Below are 19,136 nucleotides of genomic sequence, written 5' to 3'. Positions count from 1 at the left end.
TGCAGTAACCATGGCACTCTAACAAGGATCTGACACCTTTTCCTTTAGTGAAGTGTCTCACCTGTTTCATTGCATGTCCCGGAGCTATGCACATCAATCAATGATCTGCACTGCTGCTTGAATGTGTGAGTGTGTGTGTGTGTGTACAAGGATAAGAGAGACTGACAGATTGGATGGTGGGTTATCAAAGTTGGGTATTTCAAGGGTTAGACATCATGTTCAATCTGCTTTATTCCATTCACATTTCTTTTTACCGTTCATTTTCGAGCCTTTGCAGGCCTCATTTCACTGCACAACGTCCCCTATTTCATTTTAATTATGCTCATCTTCACCCTTACAAGCGTCCTTCTAAGTGGTGGGATGGAGAATAAAGCAATGACGGAGGGAGGGGGGGTGGGGGGGGGGGGGGGAGGAAGGGATGGGTGCGCTGGGAGTGAATGGTCGGCCTGTTTTGAATGAAAGCAGAGATGGGGATAAAGGAGAGAGAGAGAGAGAGAGAGAGAGAGAGAGAGAGAGAGTAGCAAGCGAGTGTATTGATGTTTTTGTTCACTGGATGAGCTTGTGTTTATTGATAAGACACACAGAGCCGTATCTCTATCCTACAACCAATCAAAATGACCAGTATTGCTCTTCCTCAGGGTGCTGGAGGTGTGTGTGCTGATCATCGCCCCCCCTCCCTCCCCTCCCTGTTTGACACTTTGCAGTAGAGGGTGTGTTTTTACCTTATAGTATCGTTGCACACACACAATGATGCTGACAGCCCTCTTCTGTTTACACACACATGCACACACGCATAGTACAGCAGCCCACAGGCTCCGCCACATCCACCAGGGAGGCTTGCGGCTGGCGGCGCTGCCATCACTCAGCTGTCTGGTGAAGGGTTGAGCCACTACAACGCAATTACACATTCATTTCACACACACAGTCAGCCAGCAGCAAACCAGGCTCCCCTCCCCCTATACGCTCCATCTCCTCCCTTGCCCTACTCTTTCTTCCTCCACTCCCCATATTTCTGTAGTGCCTGCCCCCCACCCAGCATCTCCATCTCCTCCCCCGATATTCCTCCAAATCTCACCCGCTTCCACCCTCTTCTTCTTCTTCTACTCTCCCACTCTTTCACACCTTTTTTTCCACATATCAACAACAGGTTCAGAGAAATGCACAAAGGCCAGAGCTGCTGCAGGGGCGAGGTAAATGGAAACCAGCATGAAACCGTGTGACACGTGAAGGGTGGACAGATTCAGGGCCGTATGATTTTGAGCTCTCTGCAAGGGGGCTCCTCCTGGATGGAGAACAGGGTGAAGGAGAGGACTCGCTAATGATGTATTGATTTGAGAGAGCCCGGGGCAAATATGTGGGAGGAGGAGAGTCGCAGCTCACAAACAGTCTTAAAACACCTGAGCAGGGGATTTGTCTTGTTTTTATTTTATGTTTATCCTGAGTGGATGAGAACTGGCCAGAAAAAAAACATCCTCAAGCGTCTAAAGCTTATGCTTGTTTGCACGAAAATACCCCTTGTATGTCAGCGTTGTAGTGCAGCGTCTACGGCGAGTGGAGGGGAATTGTAATTAGTTTTTATGTTGGAGAGAAAGAGAGAGAGAGAGAGAGAGAGAGCTCAGCTGTCAGCGCCGCGAGCTGCAGCAGAATAATATCAAAGCTTGTGGCTGTAAGAGTAGGCAGTTTAGAGAGAAGGCGGCCATTGGGGATCACATTAGGTGAGATCAGCAAGCGGGGAGAGAGAGAGAGAGGGAGAGAGGGAGAGGGAGAAAGAGAGAGGAGGGGATTTAATGTGATTCTCTTGGTTTGCCTCTTTCTAATGCATTAAGGTTTGCATGTGTGTGTGTGTGTGTGTGTGTGTGTGTGTGTGTGTGTGTGTGTGTGTGTGTGTGTGTGTGCAGGCGTGTGTGTGCATGTTTGCCTGACACCCGACATTGATTATCAGACAAGCAGCTCTGTGAATGATTCAGTCTGTATTGATCTAAAGAAGGTGAGGATAATTGTTAGGAAAAACTGCCTGGGAATGATCTGGAACACACACACACACACACACACACACACACACACACACACACACACAAACACACACACACACAAAGAGACACAAACACACACTCTCATACACACACAGACACACAGCGAGTTTAGAACCACATTTGATATTCATTCTTTGTGTATTAGCCCTTTTCTTCCCCCAGTCTTACTAATGTTCACACCTGCTGTGTGATGCATCTACAGGTTGATAAACTCCACATCTTGGTCTCTGTAGTAGGAATCAAATTAATTAGGCCACTCTTCCTCAGCCTTCATCCCTCCCTGCAGTCCTGTGCTAATCACCTTCCCCCCTTCTGGACACTTTGAAGCAACGCCCACGTCCATGGCTGTGTTTTACCATCTCACATCCTTTTGTTTCTCCTCCTCCTCCTCCTCCTCATCCTCCATCACCCAACTTTCTCTCATGATCTCATCGCCCTTAGTCTGCTTCTTGTTTGCAGACAGTTGCAAGCGCCCTTTCTTCCCTCCCATTTGTTTTCTGTCTGTTGTTGCTCTCGCTATAAGACGCCACCAGCATCTCTCAGCAGGAGCCTCATTAACGGGAGGGTGGACCAGCAGGAAGTCACATTAGACAAGGCGATACTTTGTTTTTATACTCTCTATACCTGCCGCCTCGCACAGATTCCTTCTTCAAAAGGTTAGATGGCGTTGTACAAAGTCAACCCGCCCCTCTCTCCCTGCCCCCCACCCCCTCCACTCCTGTTTCTCCTCTTTAGTCTGCTGTGGCACCATAGTGGAGTAAAGTGGGGATTGGGAATAGAGGGCAAAGAGCTGTGATGAATGAAGATTTGAGAGCAGCGCCGGGTTGACGTTAGGGAATAACAGACCCCGCCCCCCTCGCCCTCTCTCATGGCCCCCCCGCCCCCCACCCCCATGAAAATCCATTAATTTGTGCGAGCATAGAGCGCTGCTGCGACCCATAGGAGCAGTCGGCCTCTTGTGATAGATAATCCCATTTCTATCCCGCTCAGCAACTCCCCCGGCGAGTCTCTATCACTTCATTCCACTTAAATAAAACAATAACCGCTTTTTCACATAAACCATCAATCCGGAGTTCTCTTTAAGATTCAAGGATAAAAGTCAGACAGGAGAGTTTGCCGAGTCCAAGATGTTGCAGTCGGATCCAATTTTCCATTTCCGTCCAATCATTCGGCGTCACACCCTGATTGCTCGCCCATCACATCCCATCCACTCCTTTACATCCGTCTCCACCGTGGATCCATCTCATGCCCTCTCAGCATCCCTTTGATCCTGCAGGCTCTCTTCTTATCCCCACAGACACGCACACACACTCACACACACTCACACACACCATGACTTCCCCAGAATGTGAATGAAGCTGCAGCTATGAGGGCTCCTTCTTCGTTCTCTTCTCATGCTGTCTTCGCCCCAAACTTTTCTAAGGTTTCATATCACGTCTCACACACACACACACACACACACACACACACACACACACGTATGTAAGGAAACCCCACAAACATAGCTGCAGTGTGTTATCTACTGGCTGTATTTTCCTCGGAGCAGTAAATAAATAATGAGAACATTGTTAAAATTCTGCCTGTATTCAGCTGCTCGGCGCCTCTCTGCCCTCTGCTGCTCTGCTCTGCCTCTCTAAAGTCTAAAGTCTAAAGTCTGGCCTCACACCAAAAAGACACAGACTGCCTCTCCTTCCTTCCTTCCTTCCTTCCTTTCTTCCGTCTCCTCTTTTCTTCTCTCTTACACTTAAATGTTCAACCCCTCAACACTAAAGAGACTCTCTGCTGTGAGACAAGACTCTTGATTCGTCCTTTTCTCTCACTCCTGCATGCATAATATTTTTGTCATTTACATTTTTTCAGAGATGACAGCGAACTACTCTTCCCTCTAATGTGAGTGTGTGTGTCTGTGTGTGTGTATTGATGTGCAACTTGTAGAATGTTGCACATGGTCGTTGGGATTTGTAGGATATTATAAGATCACTAAGACGGGAGGAGACAGAAAGAGAAAGAGTTACAGGGTGTGTGGGTGTGTGTGTGCGTGCATGTGTGTGTGTGCGCGTGAATAATGGAGCTCAGACAAACCATGTGAAATTGTCTCGTTTTAACAAGCAGATGATATTTAATATCCACACAGAACTTTGACCTTTAACGCAGCGACGACCAGAATCTAAATCAGATGAACATGAAGTGTGTGTGTGTGTGTGTGTGTGTGTGTGTGTGTGTGTGTGTGTGTGTGTGTGTGTGTGTGTGTGTGTGTGGAGTATTCGTGGCTCTGTAGCCTTTTGAAATGGGCTGAAATGTACATAAACCTATTCAACGGCTGAACTCAGTGACCAGTGTTAAGTTGTTTGCTGCTTGTGTTTACAGCGGAAAGGAAAGGAAACCAGGAAACTAACAGGAGGAAATAGGAGATGAAGAAAGCATCTGCACTGAGCGACATCGCTCTGAGCAGTTTGATATCAAACCAATCTAATCCCCTCATTGACTCCTCCAGCCTGAGCTATTTGGCACTGACACTGCAGGAAATGTGCCAATAGAAAATGATCTAGTAAGTGGTACAAGTGTGAGTGTGAGTGTGAGTGTGTGTGTGTGTGTGCGTGTGTGTGAAGTTGAACAGAGGGGGGAGACCGAAAAGGAAGCCGGTAAATCTCAGGCCGGGCAGGTACTTAAAATGCAAAGCGTCCATATGCCTCCTCCTCCTCTTCCTCCTCCGCCTCCCCCCAGCAGGTCATTCTGATCACTGCAGAAAATCATTGTTCCATCTCATCTCTGCCTCTTCGCCTGCGCTCTCTCCCTCTCTCTCTCTCTTTCTCTCTTTCTCTCTTTCTCTCTCTCTCTCTCTCTCTCTCTCTCTCTCCCTCTCTCTCTCTCTCTCTCTCTCTCTCTCTCTCTCTCTCTATCTCCCACACACTCATTTGCATTTCCCTCTCCTGGCTCTCCTCCATCTCTCTAAAGCCATCCTGTCACACCTGTTATTCACTTGTTTTCCCTCTTTCCCCCCTCTTTCCTTCCTTCCATCTTTCCTTCCATCCTTCCCCTTCCTTTGGAGGCAGCGTGGCTCATCTACATGCACAGCCAGTCACCAGCTCCTCCACCTGCTCTTTGGGCATTTCTGCTGGTGTGTAACAGTGTAATCATCCTCCTCTCTCCTTTCTTTCTTTCTTTCTTTCTTTCTTTCCTCTTTCCACCTGACAGCCACTCAAGGTGACACAGACGTGCTCGTGTGCTCGTCAGACGTCTACGTTTCCATGGTGCTGCGCCGGATCACCTTGATATGTCACACACTTTAAGGTTCTGTGGTCCTGTTTCTGCCCGCCTGAGCTTTGCAGTGTTCCCGCTCTCTCTCTCTCTCTCTCTCTCTAGCCTGCAGACAGGCAGACTGAAAGAAACACAGAGGGGCAGGGGAGAGGAGAGAGCGAGTGTGAGGGAGAGGGAGAGAGAACGAGGGAGGGAGGAGGGAGAGAGTATAGCAAATGAGGTGTGGGAGAAAATTATGGGGGACCAGGAGAGCGCAGTAGCCCAGCCCTGGATGTGAAGAGAGAGAGAGAGAGTCAGCGAGAGAGAGGGTAGAGAGAGAGCAAGAGAGAGAGAGAGAGAGCGAGAGAGAGAGAGAGGCAGAGAGAGAGAGAGAGAGGCAGAGGGAGGAATCCTACAGTGAAAGATCCAGAATTCAGCTTTAGTAGTAGTGTAGCGTGCAGATCAGCCAGCCTTTGTGTTCCCCCGCTGCAGTTTGTGTGTGTGTGTATATGTGTGTATAGATGTGTGTGTGTGGGGAGGGTGGGAGTGCATTTACCGTCGCGCCCAAAGGGGGAGAAGCCAAGAAGAAGTGTCCTCCAATCAGCCGGCAGGATTTCTCTCTTCTCGCACAACGCTGGTGATGGTGATTTATCACTGACCTGAGACCGACTCAAACACACACACACACACACACTTACACACACCTAAGCAGGAATACTCACATCATGATTGTTATTTCCTCAAACCCAAACGCTCAGCTGAGGATATCTGGAGCCGAATGACCAGCGGGGGAGGAAGAAGTGGACTCGCTGAACACCGTTTGTTTGTTTGTTTCCTCTGTGCAGGGATGAAGATGGACTAACTTTACTGCTGCATTTGTGCCTCAGAGGAACAGAAAATATACGACACTTTCTTTCAAGAATACAGGCATTTTCATCACTTCTTTACGTCTGGACTTGCTGCTCTTGTGTTCTCATCCTAGTCTGCAGACATGGAGATCAGGGGACCTCACTGCACTCGTGGCGTAGGACGCTGACACTGGAGCAGATGTGCCTGATGAGGATGATGAGGATGCTGATGGCTGGGAGACAGAGATGAGAGGAGAGAGAGGAGATAAACAGCTGACACACCTGCCTAGCACGTCTGACACTGACATTTGAAGACTTTTTTTTATCAGATTGGAATCTTTTCTACCAGGAGGCGTAAGAGTGTGGAGGGCGTGCACGTGTGTGTGTGTTGTGAGCGTGCTGTTGGGATTACAGACACACACACACACATCTCCAGGAGGGGATACAGGTGTAGCGAAGCCTTGAATGAGGGATTAAGGAGCTCTAACACCTTATTTCTGGGCTGCAACACGCCGGGGATGGAACCTTCCAGACGAGGAATCGCTCAGGGGGGGGATTTAAGATAAAGGTTTGAACCAAGATGGCACTGGAGAAAGTTGCGTGGAGGCTGGGCTGCTTATCTCTGAGGGATGCAGAGTAGGAGTTCCATATCAGCAGATATTGAGGGGATTTATGAGAGCAGACAGATAAAGAGCACAAGAGCATGTTTACGGGAGAGGTTGATGAATTTTCGTCTAGGTTAAAGAGGGGAAAACAGGGCTGTGGGACTCAAACACGTGAATGAAATTGATCGTCTCGTGAGCACATCGAGATAAACATAGAAGGCGCAGACGATAAATGACCTCCAATTCCATAATCAACTGAAGGAGACTGAATCCAATTGATCCGTGCGTTGGCTTGATATTGATTTCCCCCACGTTGGCCCGGGACAGGAGGTTGTCTGATCTCTGCTTAAGAGGTCACTAATTTAATTATAATCCGTCACTCAGCCAGTCACGGCTCGGGAGCAGTTGTAGGAATATTCCCGGGGTGCTTCAGGTTTAGAGAATCCATATTGACCCTCGTAACGTCATTTTGTTACGCTGTTTTGTATTATGTGGCACTTGCCTGGTGGTGTGCGTGTATGTGTGTGTGTTTGGGTCCTTGCAGCTGAGAGAGGTGTGTGTGTTTGACGGTGCTGCAGGTGTGCTCTCAGGCTTATCTGGGCCCCACAGCAACAGCTTAGAGGTCTCTCACTTAAAGACCACCGGCACTCTGACCCACCTCCAGTCACCAGTTAAACTCCTTTAAGAAGCTCTAATCCTGATGTAAAAGGAGGCAGAAGAGGCGTTTAGTGAACAGGAGTTATCTCAGCTGGCCACACACACACACACACACACACACACACACACACACACACACACACACACACAGACCAAGCTGCGGAAGCAGAGGATTGTGGGAGGTGAGGGGAAGCAAGTTTGGAATCGTAAAACTTTGAGAGAGTTGTTTGGGTGCGTTTCGTTTGTTGCTTCCAGCGTGAAAGACTCAGGAAGGAAGACGGAGAGGAAGAGCGGAGAGGAAGAGCGGGCAGATGTGCGGCGTGATCGTTTTTGACAAGTCACCGGATAAGCATTGATTGGTCTGAAGCTGCTGTCTGCTTTATTTAATGACACAAGCACAAACCAGCAGAAAGACTGAAGCACATTTTTCTGTATCATCATCATCATATCGCGTCTCAGTGTTCCATCGGATATGATCCTCAACCAGCACAACAACAACCTAAACTAGACTTTGTTTTCTATATATATTTTTTGAACCTGCAATGGAGAAAGGAGCAGACGCCCGGACCGCTAAGGCTTCTGTCTCAACCTTCTCACCAACCGTGGATGGAGATCTTGTGAATGGACGGCGGGAGACGAGTGGCGGAGCGACAGAGTGACACCTGGGAGGGACGCGTCGTGTTGCACCGCGAGGAGAGGAGGAGGACGAGGAGAAGAAGGAGGAGGAGGAGGAGGAGGAGGAGGAGCGGCGGCGTGCGACAAGCGCCAGGCTGCGAATGAGGGTGGGGCTCTCCCACTGCCACAGACAAAGACCTTGAGAGAGAGAGAGAGAGAGAGAGAGAGAGAGAGAGACGCCGCTCAGCATCTGGGGCGGGTTTTGGACCTGCGCGGCACAGCGGCAGCACCCCAAAAGTCACAATGGGGTGCAACATGTGTGTGGTTCAAAAGCCCGAGGAACAATACAGGGTCATGTTCCAGGTGAGCGTCCTCTGTCCCCTCTGTCCCTCATGTCTGTCTGTGTCTCTACCTGTCTGTCACATTGCTCATGAATCCCAAATCAATGAATCACGTTTTAATTACTCATATAGTAAGTGCTACACGTGCATTATGATAATCAATACAGCAGTGATGACTTCACATTAACCAATGAACTAATTACCACGTTCACAGTTTCCATTCAGTAAGTGTAACAATGTGCATATATTAAGATTTAATACAATCTAATGATGTACAAACAGAAGAACAGGTGAAACATAGATTCCCTTTTCCTCTTTTTCACAGTCGTCACATATTTGTAATCCACGCTGCGAGGAGTGTGAATCATTTTGCACCTCTTGAATCTTGGCCTGCTTGTTGCTCTGATGATGACGATGATAACGACTCTTCACAGTGATTATACTGATTAGGATCAGAGCGAGAGGAGCTGAGCCGGTAGAGTGGTGCATGGAGACAAAGGCAGGAGGATGGATGGCTTGTTATAGACGGTCTAAAGAGTTATGGGAGAGAGAGAGACAGAGAGAGGTGTTGCCACGGTTACAGCCTCAGCACCAACGGCCAACTGGGACTGCAGATTGTATGTGAGTAAGCTCCTCTGGCTGTGCGGTGCTTTAAGGAAAGGCTCCCTGTTCGGTGACTTGATGATGCATGTGCGCGACCAAAATAAGCCCCCGCCCGTGCTTACTAAGCTAAACTCAAACTAAAACAGGAAAAAAAAGGTGCGAGCGTGTGCAGTGCAGCACTTTCAGTATCCCACGGCAATAGCGAGGAGCTTCGGCCCCGCTCGGGCGCTGTTGCATGTTTGGAGGGAGCGGAGAGGGTCTGGGCTGCATCTGGTGGCCGAGGCCCTGCCAAGAGAGAGAGAGAGAGAGAGAGGGGAAAACATGGAGGTACAGTCCAGATTGGGTGGCAGGAATGGAGGAGAGGGAGGGAGGGAGGGAGGGAGGGAGGGAGGGGGAGGGGGTGGGGGAGGGGGAGGGGGGCTGTGGGGGTTTCTCCTTCACTCCGGCTGTTTCTGCTTCCCTCAGACTACAGAAGTGGTTCATTTATTTCAGCGCTTCATGAAGCAGGAGCGAAGAGAAATGCTTGACCGACCTCGCAAACCCCCCGGGGTGGAGCGTCAGAGTCGAGAATATATGTGTGTGTGTGTGTGTGTGTGTGTGTGTAGTCTAGGGCTCGATGAGAGGGAGGGGCTGCACATTTCATAACCGGTGACCCCGCGTTACAGGGGTCAGCTGTAATGACACGGAGCATATGCAGGTCAAAGAATTTCAAAGTGGAAATCAAATTATTCAGTCAGCTGTGCTCCATAGGTCATGTCATCCCGGGAGCGTTTGCAGACAGATCGAGAACGTCACCGAGATACAGAGTCAGGTTTTTTCTTTTTTCAGATGGGTGTGGTGATGAGCAGAGGGTGAGGGCGACTCCCTGCTGTGCGCTCGGGTGGTTGTTACAAGAGCAGCAGTTAGTTTTGTGGCGTCGGAGCTGCACGTCTGCATCAGTTGCGGTCTGGTAAACCTGAAACCACATTGTCGGCAAAGAGCAGCAGAGTAGGAGACAAGAGACGGAGACAGGAAGCTGTTTGATCCTGCGGCGTGTTGAAACCCTGAACGCCTCACACGTGAAGCAAGAGCCACTGTTTGTGTTAAAACTGCAACAGGATGAAAGGAAACAGCAGGAAAATGACCTTGCCAGACTATAAATTTCCGGGTAAATTGGTATAGCGGCTCACAGACTCCGTGCTGCGTTTCCCTGCATCAAATTCAATTCCAGTTATTATTTAGAAATGATTAAAAACACATTGATTCTGGCTGTGCAGATGGCTGATTAAACCAAACACCCGCCGAGCTGAAGATGAAGGTGTGCGGCGTCTCCTCATGGAAGTCGGAACATAAAATCATATTTTCCTCACATTCCATGCCTTTTCACGCCTTCTATCTTCAGAGGTTTCCAGCTTACTGCTCTTTTCTTTAACTAACGTGTATAATTACATCTCCAAATTAGACGCAGTCACTGAGCAACCGAGGGGTTGTTTTATTCTTTATTTAGACAATAAATACGGCGTTAAACAGCTTAAAGCCACATTAGGAAGGCTGATAAATTTAACTCTATCCAAAACATTTGCTTCTATTGCCAAAGGAATCAAAGTCATGCATTATACATGGGCTCTCTGCTGCTGCTGCTGCTACACTCACGCTGCACAGTGGCGCTTGGTACACACCCAACTGCATATGTCTGATCAATTTGCCTCCTATAGCCTCGAGTAATGAGGCAGATTGTAGTTCCACTGATGAATTACACACCGGGCTGCAGCATCTCGCGCGCACACACACGCACGCGCGCACACACACGCGCACACACACTTGTGCACACACTGAAGCGAGCAAGGCCTTCGGCTTCACGTATGCATTTGACCCACTATTCCAGCACAGACACAGAAACCTCTGCCCCTGAATCCTGCAGCCCCTCTGCCCCTCCCCTCTCTCTCTCCGTCGGCCCCTTTCAAAAAGAGAGGCTGTTTCCATGGCAACCGGAGTCATTAAACAAACCTAATGTGTTTTTATCCGCAAATGACACGAGGAAACGTGCTGACAGCCACGAGGGGGGAGACAGATGGGAATCAATACGTGCACGATAACCAGCTGACAATCACCGGGGAAACGCACACATATGTATGCATGTAGGAACATATGCACACCCGAACAACACAGCATGACAATCTGACACCTTAACAATCGACCACATAGAGCTGAATCAACAGGACTCGACTCTTCTTCTCTTCTCTTATTGTAAAGCTCTTATCTCTGTTCTCTCTTTCCACCTTCACCCTCACATGACAACAGACCTCTGCTCAGGATCTAAAGCATCTAATCGTCTGTGAAATCACATCAAAGCTCTGAAACTCACCTGTGTTTGTCTCATTATAGCGTTCCAGCGAGTAATAACACTTTCTAACGCTCTGTAATTGAATCGCCTCCCAAAACGAGCATTGGGTTTCTTTTTATCTCCAAAGTGAAGGCTGGTGTGTGTGCAAGCGTCTGTGTGTGTGCTAGCGTGTGTGTGTGTGTCGTCTCTTCTCCCTTGTAAGACTTGTCAGGCGTGTGACTGACACGGAGATGAGACACGAAGGATGCTGATAGAGATGATGTTTACCTGCCACATGTCAGTCCCATCGCTCCCATCACAGGGACAAGAAATGGGAAAGAGTGTGTATCTCTGAGTGTGTGTGTGTGTGTGTGTGTGTGTGAGAGGGAGAGTGCCCATAATTCATGTTTCAATCTAATTCGTAATTGATGAAAGTATCGATGTTAGGTGTATTCCCACAGAGGCTCGTTAGCTCAGGTTGTTCTCCGTTTTACGATGAGCGCCGCAGCCTTCGCACGTCTTCATGACATTGAGTTTGGTGATATCAACCAGCAGGGGTCAGTGAAGAGCAACCAGAGGTCAAACTCCCACTGGAGAGGAATCGATTTTCCCAAGGAGGTGACTGCTCCCTCCTTCAAAGTGCTGGAGATGGAGGAATCAATTAAGGGAGCAAGTGGGATTGAATGCGTGTGTGTGTATGTGTGTGTGTTTGGATGATGTGTATAATTGTAGCGCTCGGAGATAAAGTCTGTAGTCGTTTGTTTGTGTTTCCACGAGCTGAGGGGCTTTGTGGAATTAAGGTGCTTCACCTCCTCCACCGTCTTAATATCAGCCTGCTGTACACACACACACACACACACACATGCACACACCACACACAGATTAATTTGCTCGTTGAAGGCCTTTCAGGTAAAAACTAATTACGCATCAACCACTTATTGTTTCCCACAGGCCTCCGCTGTGTGTGTGTGTGTATGTGTGTGTGTTTACATACACAAGCAGTGAACCCTGAGCAGCTATTTGCATTCACTCGACAGTTTGTTGTGTTTTTGCACATTTTTCCCGCTTCATTACCCTTCCTCACCTCACCTCCTCCTTCCTCCTCCTGCGCTCTCATCTCCTCTCCTCTCCTCCTTCACTTTGAACTCTTTGCATGTCTTTCATCTCCACCCCCCCCCCCCCCCCCTCCCCCTCTCAGCTCCTCACCCCTGCACCCCCTGCTGTGAAACTCTGAATTATGAAGTCCTTGGTTTTTTTATTCTTCGCAAAAATCGCTTCCATTTTAAACACAAACACAAATTAACATGTAGCGCTGGGACGTGTGTGTGTGTTTGTGTGTGTGTGTGTGTGTGTGTGTGTACTAAATTCTTCAGGACCAAACACAACAAGCACCACCCTATATGAAGTCATCTTCAAAGCAACCTCAGCACCTCTCATTGATAATGAATGAGGATCCTTGTCTCTACTCTCTCTCACTATTCACACCTGTCACTCATTTCCTAATAGCTTCCTCCATCTATGCATTATTCCGAGGCTGGAAAATGGGGAAGTGTGGTCAGTGAAACAATAGAGAGGTCCTATTGTCCAGCGGGGGGAAAGGAGCAGGAGGTGAGATCTGAAGTAGAGATGCAGAGCGAGGGAGGCTGCATGAGGAGGACACGTCTTATTTGTTTCCAAGTGGAAAGACTCATTAAGAGCGCAGAGGAGAGACAGCAAGATTTATGAAGGACCATTAGAGTGAGGAAGGACAAACGTGCACAGAGAGGGACAGACAGGAATAGAGAGCGTTAGTCATCTCCAGGGAAGCGGCTGAGCAAAGACAGATCTGCTGAAACAGCACGGCAATATGAAAACCAGCTCCTGGAGAAGGAAGGAGAGGTGGGGAGAAACACACACAAAGGCAATGCAGGGGAAGGGAGGAGGAGGAGGAGAAGGAGGAGGAGGGGTGTTGTGAAGGAAAAGGATCAAAGGAAGAGGAGGTGGACGAGGCGAGAGAAGTTTGTGCTTGGCTGCACAGGGGGGACATTGATTTGACAAGCAATTACTGGGAGAGGACAAGAAAGAAAGAGGGGTGGAGAGGAGAGAGAGAGGGGGAGAGAGAGAGGGAGAGAGAGAGAGAGAGGGAGTGAGAGAGGGAGGGAGGGGAGAGGGAGAGAGAGAAAGGGAAGGAGAGAGAGGGGGAGGAAGGGGAGAGAGCGAGGGAGGGGAGAGAGAGAGGGAGGGGAGAGAGAGAGGGAGGGAGGGGAGAGAGAGAGAGAGAAAGGGAAGGAGAGAGAGGGGGAGGAAGGGGAGAGAGCGAGGGAGGGGAGAGAGAGAGGGAGGGGAGAGAGAGGGCGGGAGGGGAGAGAGAGAGAGGGGGGAGAAAGAGAGAGAGAAGGAATCCATCATTTCATTTGTAAATACACTCAAAACAGTATTTCAGTTCCCTGCGCTACACTTCCGATCCTACTGAGTGTAAAAATGTATTCTTGAAATATTTATATTTCTTCATAAAGGTGTAAAAAAAAATGCTTTTACTAATTTTTCTCCACATCTACTTCACAGAGGACAGCTGACAGTAGTGTGTATCAGTGTGTGTGTGTGTGTGTGTAGCGCTGATATTAGCTGGTCACAGTTGTATTCATGTGAGTGAACACAAATGTACATTAACTCTTCTTCTTCATTGACTCTTCTCCTGCTTCTCTCCACAGAAGGGTCATCTCAGCCACTCCCTGTGCTCTTATGATGCTGCTGCTCGAGTAAAGGTCTCAGTAAACAGCTCTTAACCCTCTAGACCCTGCCCCCCTCCCCTCACACACACACACACACACACACACACCTTCTCTTATGATTCCATCTGAATGACGCCTTCATGTCCCCTGACGTGTGTTTACCTGTTGTTCTTGTCGTCTTACTGGTTGTTTGCTCCAGGTGTGTGTAGCAGCAGCTTCCCCCCCTCTAACCCTGCCTGTCTATTAAGTCCTCCTCTCTTCCTACTAGTTCATCTCCTCCATCTTTGTTTCTATTCCTTCCCTGCACCAGTAGAAGTAGATACACCTCCCTTCCTCCTTTCCCTCCTTCACGCCTCCTTTCTGCCTCCATTCACCGTACAAACCTTGTCTTCCAGGTGAACGGGAAGGAGCTGTCCCGCCTCTCTAGGGACCCCACCTTGGACATACGGGACCCTGTGCTGTCCAACATCCTGCGGAGGGGGGCCAGCCGCAGGAGGGCGGGCCTGGCCGGAGCCCCTGGCGGGGCGCTGGGGCCGGTGACCATGGGCATCGCCGACTGCGTGGACAGCTGCACCCAGACGGACATCAGCTTCCAGCATATGTTGACTCTGGGCAAGAGCAACCAGCATCCCTGCGGAGCTCCGCCCCCGCCCGACCCTCCACCATCCCCCCCGCTGCCCCCGCTACTGGAGCCGTACCTGCTCAATGAGCTGTGAGTGGGCGGTGATGTCCAAGTGAACTCAGAATTCAGCTAGGAGTTTGTCGCACCAAACAGTCAAAACAAGCTGAACATCCTCTTCCTCTTCCTCAGCTTCACAGAGCCCGAGTACTACGACCCCAATGACTACTTCGACATCAGCCATCATGAAGTGGACAGACAGGACGAGCTGGAATACGAGGTGAGAGACCAAACCAAACCTGAAGAGACACACACACACACACACACATACACACACATACACACACACACACACACACACACACACACACACACACACTTGTCCTCCATCTCACCTGCTCTCTCCTCTCCGTCTGGCTGCAGGAGGTGGAGCTGTATAAATCTCGTCAGCAGGACAAACTGGGCCTGACGGTGTGTTACAGGACCGACGACGAGGAGGATCTGGGAATCTACGTGGGAGAGGTTAGAGGATGATGTCACTCCTTATTTAGATCTATGTTAAGTGAATAATTCTTTTTCTCGTCAATGAACAAATGCACCTTTGTGTCCCAGGTGAACCCAAACAGTATCGCTGCCGTAGACGGACGCATCCGCAAAGGAGACAGAATCCTGCAGGTGGGGTTTTCCCAAACTCCCTAAATCCTCAATTCCCACCTTAAAGAGCCTATTCTGCCGCATTTATCCCCACTTCTCTCCCTCAGTGGTTGATTCTGATGACCTGTAGCTCTCTGCTCTTTGTCCCTGTCAGATTAACGGCCTGGACATCCAGAACAGAGAGGAGGCGGTGGCCATCCTCACCAGGGAGGACAGCACCAACGTGTCCCTGCTGCTCGCACGACCAGAGATAGAGGTGAGGAAACGAGAGACGCAGCCTGTGGGTTGGGTTTGGGGTGGGGGGATGTGGGTGTGTGTGTGTGTGTCTGTGTGTGTGTGTGTGCTGACCTACAATATGAGCTCTCGTCCTCTTATTTCCATCTTTGTGTTCGGCTTCGCCTGGCCGCTGACGTTAAGCGAAAAATGCAATCGCTGGTGGAATCGTATCAGAGAGGAGAGAGAGACACACACACAGAGAGAGAGAGAGAGAGAGAGAGAGAGAGAGAGTCAAAGATAAATAGTCTCTGTACACACTGTGCTAATATGGCACCACTTTGTTTCCCTCAAGGTCGCTGTGCTAGCAGATATGAGGACACTGCAACACACAGAGGACATACACTACACACCTCCACACACACACATACAAAGAGCACACACACACACAATGGAGTCTGGTCTTTTCAATATTGTAAAAAAGGGGCAGAAGATGGACAGAGACAGAGAGACAGACATGTAAGACAAAAAATCTGCATGCAGGCCACATCTGGATCAAAGGAGATAGAGGGCAGATTTAAAAGGCGCTCGTTAAAACAGGCTTTGAGACTGAGACACACACACACACACACACACTCTTCTTTTAAAATGTGCCCTTGCATTTGCAGAGACGAGCACAAGCGCTGCACCTGAGAAAGGTTGACAAGATTTATAATACTGAGGCGCCGTCCTGCATTAACATTCAAGGAGAGCAGAGGAAAGAGAATCATCAGAGGGAAGAGAGAGAGAGGGAAGAGAGAGAGAGAGAGAGAGATCAAGGCTCCCTTAGAATGAAGATGAAGCTAATCAATACTCTCGTCCAACCTTCTGAAAGCCATTAACATTAAGATTTAATTAATTATGCAAGATCAACGATGGCACTCTGAGGGCTGCATTGTTTACTCATTTGAGCCCACGTTTGTATTACACCGGATCACCTTGGGAGCCTTCAAAGTGGATAAAGTAAAGTAGGAAAACAACAGTAGCAGTTTTAGGTTTATTACTTCCACATTCTGTTTATTTGTATGGGACAAACTACTCAAGTCTGTAAGGTTACAAGCTCACACTGCTACAGCGCCGCCTACTGGCAGGAAGGAGCGCTGCTTTATACCGTCACATTTAACATGACCTCGTCTTTACCCGTCAGAACGACAACCACCTGGACCCTGATGATCTGGAGCTGGAGCAGCTGGACAACGCCATCCATCTGCCTGGAAGCCACAACGGCAGGAGCTGCGCCTCCATCCTGGGCGCCGGACAGGGAGGCGGAGCCGGCGGAGGCGTGCTGGGGGGTCACAGCCGCTCCCTGAACATGCACTCCCCCGTCCTGCTCCACACGGTGCTCAGCAACAGCCAGGAGCTGGACAGCGGGGTGGGACGCACGGACGAGAGCACCAGATACGAGGAGTCGTCCGAGCACGACCTCCTGGGCGACGACCACACCAGCGCCTCCAATACCAACGCCACCAACACGCCAGGCAGCATGCGCAAGTTCTTCTCCGGCTGCGGCGACGCCACCTCCTTGCTGCACTCGCAGGACTTCCAGTTCAGCACAGACTCCCTCCTGGGGCTGGACTGCATCAGCGGGTGCGGCCTGGAGCAGGTGGAGAGGCTGGAGAGGAGCTACATGGCGGATCCCGTGAGGAAGATGATGCCCGGGCTGACTGAGGAGGAGTGCGAGAGGTACAAAGAGCTCCTGGAGATCAAGTGTTACTATGAGAAGAACAGCAACGCCCTGTTGATGCTGGGAGTACAGGGGCAGGAGCAGGAGGAGGGCGGTGTGGCGCTGGACGTGAACAGGAACGAGAGCCTGACGCAGCACGAGATGGCCCTGCTGGAGGAGGAGCTGCGGCATCTGGAGTTCAAATGTCGGAACATCCTGAGGGCGCAGAAGATGCAGCAGCTGAGGGAGCGCTGCATGAAGGCTTGGCCCGCAGAGGAGAAGAACGGAGGAGGAGGGAGCGTCGGGGCAGGACGCCTGGATGTCGGTGGAGGAGCCGGCGCCCTGTTGAGCGAGGAGTCGTGTCATCACGCTCTGTCAGACATCAACGAGCTCCCAGAGAGGGAACGCTCGGATAAGGACAGCACCAGTGCCTACAACACCGGAGGGGAAAGCTGCAGGAGCACCCCTCTGGTCAACGAGCAGTACCCTTCACCCTCCACCCACAGCCTGGACGGGGGAGAGTCCGTCTCTCCGGCAAGTCCGCAGCTCCCACTGTCCGCCAGGCAGAGAGAGAGAGGATCCAGGGCTGAGAGAGGGGACAGAGGACAGGCAAACCTCAACCAGCCCTACTCTCCACACACTCACAGGAGGGGAGCAGAGGCTAAGACATCCAGTCCCGGAGCAAAGGTCAGATCTCTGTCTCGAGACGGAGGGACGAGGAGGGGCTCGGACGGAGGGGTGAAACGGAGCGGCAAGGGTAACGGGACAACTGAGAGGTCTGGTGGACACAGCGCCGACAACAGCCCCTACTTGTCCCGTCGTCAAAATAATATGAAGCCACCTCAGCGCTACATGAGCTGCATGCAGCTGAGGTCTCCGTCCACCTCTGAGCAGCTGGGGGAACTCAGAGACTCTGCCAGAGAGGGGAGCATAGAGACCAGGGACGACGCCAGTCCGATGAGCCTCGGGAGCACGTGTAAAAACGTCTCCTTGGACCCGCTGGCTATGACCTTACCTTTACCTCCCCTGCTACCCGCGTCCCCCCGCATGGAGTGGAAGGTGAAGATCCGCAGCGACGGGTCTCGGTACGTGGCCAAGCGTCCGGTGAGGGATCGTCTGCTGAAGGCCCGAGCCATGAAGATCAGAGAAGAACGCAGCGGCATGACGACGGACGATGACGCCGTGAGCGAGATGAAGATGGGCCGCTACTGGAGCAAAGAGGAGCGCAAGCAGCACCTGCTGAGGGCCCGAGAGCAGAGGCGCCGCAGGGAGTTCATGATGCAGAGCCGTCTCGACTGTCTGAGAGAGCGGGAGAGGGAGCAAGGGGGAGGCAGCGGCGGGGGCCAGCAGGGGGCGCCAAACCAGCAGGAGCCAACCTCCATCCTGGAGCTCTGCCACCGCAGGAGCACCAAGAAACGCAGCCGCAAGATCCTGGACAATTGGATCACGATACAGGAGCTGCTGGCCCACGGGACCAGGTCTCCTGATGGGAAGAAGATCTACAACCCGCTGCTGTCGGTCACCACCGTCTAACAGGGCAGAGCTGAGATGGAGTCAAGTCACAAATCTGGCAGCAGCTTTGGATGTTTAGGAGGAAAACGCTCTGAATTGGAAACAGAATGAAGCAACATGCATTTACTTTAAGTGTGAATGCCAAATTGGATTTCAAAGTGAGTCCCAAAACAAGAAATTCTGACTAATACTCTAATTATAGATATTTAATTAGTATTTCATGTATTTCTGAAATGCTTTCTGAAGATGCAAACGTACAGACACAAGGTAGAATTGGGGCCAAAATAATCAGACTTTTTTTTTTATTAATAAAACGCTCAGAAAGACTCGTGAGAAGGGAAAGAGTTGCATCACCACCTGCAATCTGCGGTCTAATATAAAGGATGGAATGAGACAGCACCCCCTGCTGTTCTGAAGAGGTAGTGCAGGTCTTTTTTTCGCAGGAAGACGTGCAGCTGCTGTGAGATCACTAATGATAAGAAGC

The 19,136-nt window shown here is 50.3% G+C and overlaps 1 protein-coding gene across 1 annotated transcript; it reads left to right on the top strand.

The window, feature by feature from the left end:
- The first annotated feature begins 8,298 nt into the window (after positions 1-8,298).
- On the top strand, positions 8,299-18,673 carry LOC143013320 (PDZ domain-containing protein 4-like). Its single transcript, XM_076166896.1, has 8 exons — positions 8,299-8,358; positions 13,932-13,985; positions 14,348-14,664; positions 14,764-14,851; positions 14,995-15,093; positions 15,184-15,246; positions 15,356-15,481; positions 16,625-18,673. Exons 1-8 carry the CDS (start codon positions 8,299-8,301, stop codon positions 18,671-18,673), a joined length of 2,856 nt encoding a protein of 951 aa, XP_076023011.1.
- The last annotated feature ends 463 nt before the right edge of the window (positions 18,674-19,136 follow it).

The sequence above is a fragment of the Genypterus blacodes genome, unplaced genomic scaffold (assembly GCF_046128005.1).
Source record: "Genypterus blacodes isolate CSIRO-AG114 ecotype Tasmania unplaced genomic scaffold, CSIRO-AGI_Gbla_v1 ptg000156l_1, whole genome shotgun sequence".
Taxonomy (NCBI): domain Eukaryota; kingdom Metazoa; phylum Chordata; class Actinopteri; order Ophidiiformes; family Ophidiidae; genus Genypterus; species Genypterus blacodes.
This window is presented reverse-complemented; position numbering and strand designations above follow the sequence as displayed.

Excerpts from the sequence above, each read along its gene's own strand:
- LOC143013320 (XM_076166896.1), top strand. The coding sequence starts at position 8,299 with ATGGGGTGCAACATGTGTGTGGTTCAAAAGCCCGAGGAACAATACAGG. Across the intron at positions 8,359-13,931 it reads AATACAGGGTCATGTTCCAG|AAGGGTCATCTCAGCCACTC; the intron begins GTGAGCGTCCTC and ends TTCTCTCCACAG. Across the intron at positions 14,665-14,763 it reads CCGTACCTGCTCAATGAGCT|CTTCACAGAGCCCGAGTACT; the intron begins GTGAGTGGGCGG and ends CCTCTTCCTCAG.